At 49.0% G+C, this 5,917-nt stretch overlaps 1 protein-coding gene across 4 annotated transcripts in view; it reads left to right on the plus strand.

Annotated features, from left to right (window-relative positions):
- Positions 1-5,917, plus strand: part of VCL (vinculin) — a 118,575-nt gene that overhangs the window by 108,223 nt on the left and 4,435 nt on the right. For 2 of the 4 annotated variants that reach the window (XM_047703482.1, XM_047703483.1), the window contains exons 19-21: positions 366-569; positions 2,570-2,773; positions 3,160-3,264. In XM_047703482.1, the coding sequence (XP_047559438.1) occupies positions 366-569; positions 2,570-2,773; positions 3,160-3,264 (513 nt within the window). The remainder of the gene's footprint in view (positions 1-365; positions 570-2,569; positions 2,774-3,159; positions 3,265-5,917) is intronic. The other 2 variants (XM_047703484.1, XM_047703485.1) reach the window with 1 other exon arrangement.

The raw sequence follows: 5,917 nt of genomic DNA on the forward strand, positions 1-5,917 counted from the left end.
TTTGGCTCCTCAGAAATGTTATGACATGAAAATTATTCTTGGCAAGTTTAACTTTGGTGGTAAGTGTATAAATAAAAAAGGAATGCCACTTGCTTTCTTGGTTTAAATTTTTCTCGGGAAACCTTTTGCCATTGGAGTGAGTCTCTTTCTTTCCCTCACTGACAACAGGGGGGGCTCGGGCTGGTGCTGGAGGCTGAGAATCCCCCTTCGGTGGAGTTTGGTCCGTCTGGCTTCTGGAGAGGTGCCGTTTTTCTTTCCCATCCTAGGCAAGCTTTGGTTACTAAACCAAGTGATGCTCAGCTCCCCCGTCCTACTGCTCTGACTAACACTGTCCCTGTTTCTCATCCTCCCTGCCATCGACAAAGCCAGGTAACCGGGCCGCTGAGGTGGGTGTAGGTGTTGTAGCTGAGGCAGATGCGGCCGATGCTGTTGGGTTCCCTGTCCCCCCTGACATGGAAGACGATTTCGAACCTGAGCTGCTGTTAATGCCATCCAATCAGCCGGTCAACCAGCCCATTCTGGCCGCGGCTCAGTCCCTGCATCGGGAAGCTACCAAGTGGTCTAGTAAGGTACTGATCTAGCACCCCCGGCGGGGCTGCTCTGTATGCATCCGGCCATGTGCAGCCTTGACACGTTGCATCACTCATGATCTGTGCAAGTCCTGTGAGTCTGAGCAGGGCGGGCCTCTGTCTGTCTGCACCTTGTTGTCAGGACTGGCTTCACGAGTTTGATAGGTCTGCTAATGCCCGATTAATTGGATTGCACTTATGTCCAGTGGGGGGTAGAGATGGGGTCACTTTCTGAAAGGATTCGTTTTCTTACTGACCTCGGGGCCACGATTAGAACCCTAAACTCCTTGGGAAGCTCTGGGTCTCTCAATGACTTGCAGGTCAGGAACCACTGTAGACCATTAAGAGGTCACCTGGCCTGACCATGGAGCTTGTCCTGCCACCCCGTCCTCTGCTGACCTGTCACGGATGGCTCAGGCGGAGTGGACTGGAGTGGGAAGCAGCTTTATATGGCAGGGCCTCTGGGGCGGACTGCTTGCTGCCCTGCACTTGGCTGCCTGGCAGATGCTGGCCTTGACGGGAACCCACAGGGAAGGGGGCTTCACTGACTGCTTGTCCAGGTGTTCCAGGGGGATGGGCTGGGGGTGGAGAACAGAGAGCACTCAGGGCTGCAGGATGGGCAGCCACAGAGCTTTGGCCTTGGGACTGAACCAGCACTGGTGTGGGGAGTGGAGGAGGAGGGTGATCACTTTTTTCCCTTTGAAGGTAGCATGTTGCAAGAAGAAAGGGTTTGAAGAGTGATGGATAATAACTAACCTCAGCACCACACTGTTTTCTAATCAAGTTCATAAATCCTGGAACGATCCCAGGTCTACCCTGGAAGAGATGGGCCCGGACGGCCATGTCTAACCTGCCCCTGTTCTCGTGATTTTTTTCCCATCCCCATATTCTCTGTGGCCTCCGTGACTGCCTGAGATGTCACACGCCTCCCAGCATAGCGCTCGGCCATCTCTGGGTGCCTGTGGGGGTGTCTCACAGGGCGCCCAGCAGGGCATGGTTTGTGTATGCCTCACTGCCTTGTGCAGAAAATTGAAAAGCGTGAGGGGAAAAATGAGTAGGGCCTGACTTTTTAGGTAGTTTTGAACATTGCGGTTGTTGTTTCTGGTTGTTAGCAGCCAAAAGGTGCACCTTTTGAGGGCATAAAGTAAATTCCTTATACATTTCTTTATTACGCCCCATGAGGGTTTTAATGAACCCAAACACCCCATTGAAGGTAAACCGCTATGAACTGGAGTGGGGGCTCCATGTACAGCTTGACTCATGACTTGTACTTTTCTGCTCTTAGCTGAAGGTCTCTTTAATTGAAGCCACTTAGCTGAGAGGACTGAGGAATTGATTCTTGGCCTTTTAAAGTGTGACAAATTAAAATAACATGTTCCCTGAGGCCTACAGGACAAATAAGACACAGTAGCAGGGAGGACGGGAACAGTCTAGGTGAGAAAATAGATCTTTTCTCACCAAAGCTGATAATAGTTACTTGGCTTAAATTCTAGCTCAGCAGCCACAGTCCTTGGCTGCTATTTGTAACAAGGGTTAGGGTGAAGAGGATGATTTCAGCGTCTGGAAAGGCTCCTCTGTATTTTTCCCCTCAAGCAAGCTCTCCCGCTTTCCCCTCGTGAAAGGAAAATGCCTGTTTAACCAACTTCTCCGTCCCGTCCTCATTTTGATTGACATGATTAACCTGGAGATGAAGTGCTCGTTCAGTGCTATGTGGGGCACACATATTGCCCTTCCAGACCAATCTGCAGGTCTTCCTCTTTTCAGTAGGGTCGTCTCTCTCTGTCTCTCTCACTGAACGCTGGGAGGAGCCCCCCGGCTCCCTCTTTTCTCTGTCCTCCTGTATTGTCTGTATCACTCAAGAACAGTCCTTTTCTTCTCTCCCTTCCAGAGGCTGCTAGAGTAGCAGGCTCCCTCCTCTCTTCTCTGCGCTTCTTCCTTCCTTCCCTAACTTGGCCACAGTGTGGGCTGAGCTCACATTATATCTTTGCTTTTCTCTCTAGGGCAATGACATCATTGCAGCAGCCAAGCGCATGGCTCTGCTGATGGCTGAGATGTCTCGGCTAGTAAGAGGGGGCAGTGGTACCAAGCGGGCACTGATTCAGTGTGCCAAGGACATTGCCAAGGCCTCAGATGAGGTGACGCGGTTGGCCAAGGAGGTTGCCAAGCAGTGCACAGATAAGCGGATTAGAACCAACCTCTTACAGGTATGCAAGGGAAGCGCGCGCGTGCGTGCCTGTGTGTGTGTCTGAGTTGGGGGCGTGAGAGGGAGAAAGCAGGAGAGAGAAAACTGGATGAGCAAGGAGGAGGTGGAGGAGCTCTGAAGAAATAGCAGAAGGGGAAATACACATGTGTATTTGGGAAAGATAGGAAAATTTCTTGCCTAATCAAATGAAAAAATTATAATGCTTCCTTTCTGAACAGAGGGACTATACTGATCCTAGGGACAAACCAAGTGGGATTCTGTGGCTAATTTACAGGGTGCCTTCTGCACGCCAGCCTCTAGGAAATCAGAGATAGAGAAGTTGTGCCCTCAAAGAGCTTGTGGGCAAGGAAAACATTAGAAACATGCTAAATTAACTTTGCTTCTTAGGTATGCGAGCGAATCCCAACCATAAGCACCCAACTCAAGATCCTGTCCACGGTGAAGGCCACTATGCTGGGCCGGACCAACATCAGCGACGAGGAGTCTGAGCAGGTATGTGTCCGCTGCTTCTGGTTTCTTGCCAACAGCTTTGGAGCCCCTTTATAGCGATTTAACTCAGCTTTGGGGAAATTCTGACCTGTGACTTGAGTATTCAGTATGTGGAATGGACTCTTTAACTCTCTTAGAAGGGCATCTGTGTTGCACAGATGCGTCAGAAACTTCGAAGGGGAAAGAAAGTTCTTGTGCAACTTTTGTCACTTCACAGAGGGGAAGCTGAGGCCTGGGGTGACGTGCCAGTTAACACCTGGGACTCTGCTCAGTTTTTTGTCTCCGTGGAATAGGCGTGACTCTCTGGAGGCCTCCAGTGCCTGTCCACTCCTGCCCGTTGTGTCTTTGCGGCTGGAAAGCACTTGTGCTTCCCAGCTCACCGGGTGAGAAGTACCTGGGGAGGTGAAGAGCGTCGGCTTTTCAGGGCCTGAGACAGGCGTGTGCCGAGGCTGAAATGCCGGCTCAAAGGAGGTGCTTCTCCTGGTTTCTTTGACAGACACTGAAATAAAGTTGGTGGGAGGGTTTTTTTAAGGGCTGGCAACCACTTTCTGGAGTCTGTCCTCTTTCGCTGCCTCCTGGAAACGTGGCCCAGGACTATAGGGAAAGCCCTCCTTTCGGCATCTCTTCTCTTCCGTATCTCCTCTCTAGTCGGCCCTGCTGTGAGCCAGTCTACTAGTGTCAAATAAAATCTTTTTTTTTTTTTTTTAAGATTTTTATTTATTTACTTGACAGAAAGAGACACATTGAGAGAGGGAACACAAGCAGGGGGAGTGGGAGAGGGAGAAGTGGGCTCCCTGCCAAGCAGGGAGCCGGATGTGGGGCTCGATCTCAGGACCCTGGGATCATGACCTGAGCTGAAGGTAGACACTTAATGCCTGAGCCTCCCAGGTGCCCCGTCAAATAAAATCTTTTATTATTATTATTATTTATTTATTTATTTATTTATTTATTTGACAGACAGAGATTACAAGTAGGCAGAGGAGATAGGCAGAGAGAGAGGAGAAAACAGGCTCCCTGTCGAGCAGACAGCCGGATGTGGGGCTCGATCCCAGGACCCTGGGACCATGACCCGAGCTAAAGGCGGAGGCTTTAACCCACTGAGCCACCCAGGCGCCCCCAAATAAAATCTTTAAAAAAAAAAAAGAGATTTCCTAGAGTTCCTCTCCCTGGGGAACTCACAGGTAGTTTGGGAGACCACCCTGATCTCAGGCCAGGAGCACCTTGGAGGAGACAGGGAGGCTACGGTCTAGTACGAGTGGTGCTTTCATGGCTGTTTTCATCCAATAGCTCTCACCCTCACCCTCCTCATGCGTCGTGGGTATTGGATCTTCATCCCTGACTTCCATGTATTCTAGGCAGGGTGTGGGCACTGGGCTGTTTCCCATCATGTGGTCTCATCTACCCCAAGAAAAGGAAGTGGTGGAAACAGAGAAGGAAGGATAGGACTCATAGTTTCAGACCATGTCATTTAATTAACCAACACAAATGTATTCTGGGAATATCTACTACGTTCTACCTCATATTCTAATAAAAAAGGATAGACACTGATATGATAGTGTGGAAGAATGCAAAAACACAGGACTGCAAGTCAGAAGTTTTGAGTCCTCATCCTGATTACGGTGTAAGTTTGGTTGCAAATCTCCTAACCTACCTGGGCCTCAGCCTCTTTGTTGACTGACTGAAAAGATCAGCTGACCGGGAATTTAAGCCCATAGTTACGCCTCTCAGAGCCGATGAACCCTTAGAAACTGCCTGGACAAATTTTACAGATGTGAGCATTTTCCAGGGAAGAATCTAGAGACTTCACAAAATCCTCAAAGGGTCTGTGGCTCAAAAATAGTTTTTTTGTTTTGTTTGGTTTTTGTTGGCTCAAAAAGAGTTAAGAATTAAAAATCAATACGTTCTCTGACTTTCTGTGCTGGAGTCCTAGTATGATCCTAGCCCTCTAAGCTTGTGTGCTTAGGAGATTTATTTACTTAGATTTTCATGGATTTACAAATGATTGGTTTGTTCATTTGGTTATTTCTTCATTCATTGTTAAAATTATATATTTATGAAATACCTCTTTTGTGCCAGGCACTGGCCTAACACGGGGCGCGGCAGTGAACAAAACTCACAAAAATCACTGCCCTTGTGGAACTTAAATTTTAAATAAAATCAGGTAAAACAGATAAAACAGACTAGGTAAAATTTACATAAAGCGTAGTAGTTAGTAAGGATGGGTTCTATGGAGAAAAATGAAGACTTGGAGGATGAGCAATGCTGTCACTTGGGAAGGTGTTTGTGATTTAAAGTCAGGTGGGCAGGGGGTGCCTTACCAAAGTGACTTCTGAGCTAAGATCTGAAGGAGGTGAGGGCTGAGCCATGAGGGAAGAGCATTCCGGGTAGAGGAAACAGCGAGAGCCCGAGGCAGAATCTTGTTTGAAGAGCAGGCAAGAGTACATGCTAGAGGCCAGTTGAGGGTATAGTACGTAATCAGGGGTGGGTTTTTTGGGGTTCTTTTTCGTGCTCCCCCTAACCTCCCAGTGATGCGACAAGTACAGGGATCCCGGCCGCAGGCAGGGGGACCTGCAGCCCACGCCTAGCTTGGGCTGGTTTTGAAGGAAGGGCCGCCTCTGGGATGACAAGTAATGGAGAGTTTCTCTTTCCTTGCTAG

Source organism: Lutra lutra, chromosome 14 (genome assembly GCF_902655055.1).
Source record: "Lutra lutra chromosome 14, mLutLut1.2, whole genome shotgun sequence".
Classification (NCBI taxonomy): Eukaryota; Metazoa; Chordata; class Mammalia; order Carnivora; family Mustelidae; genus Lutra; species Lutra lutra.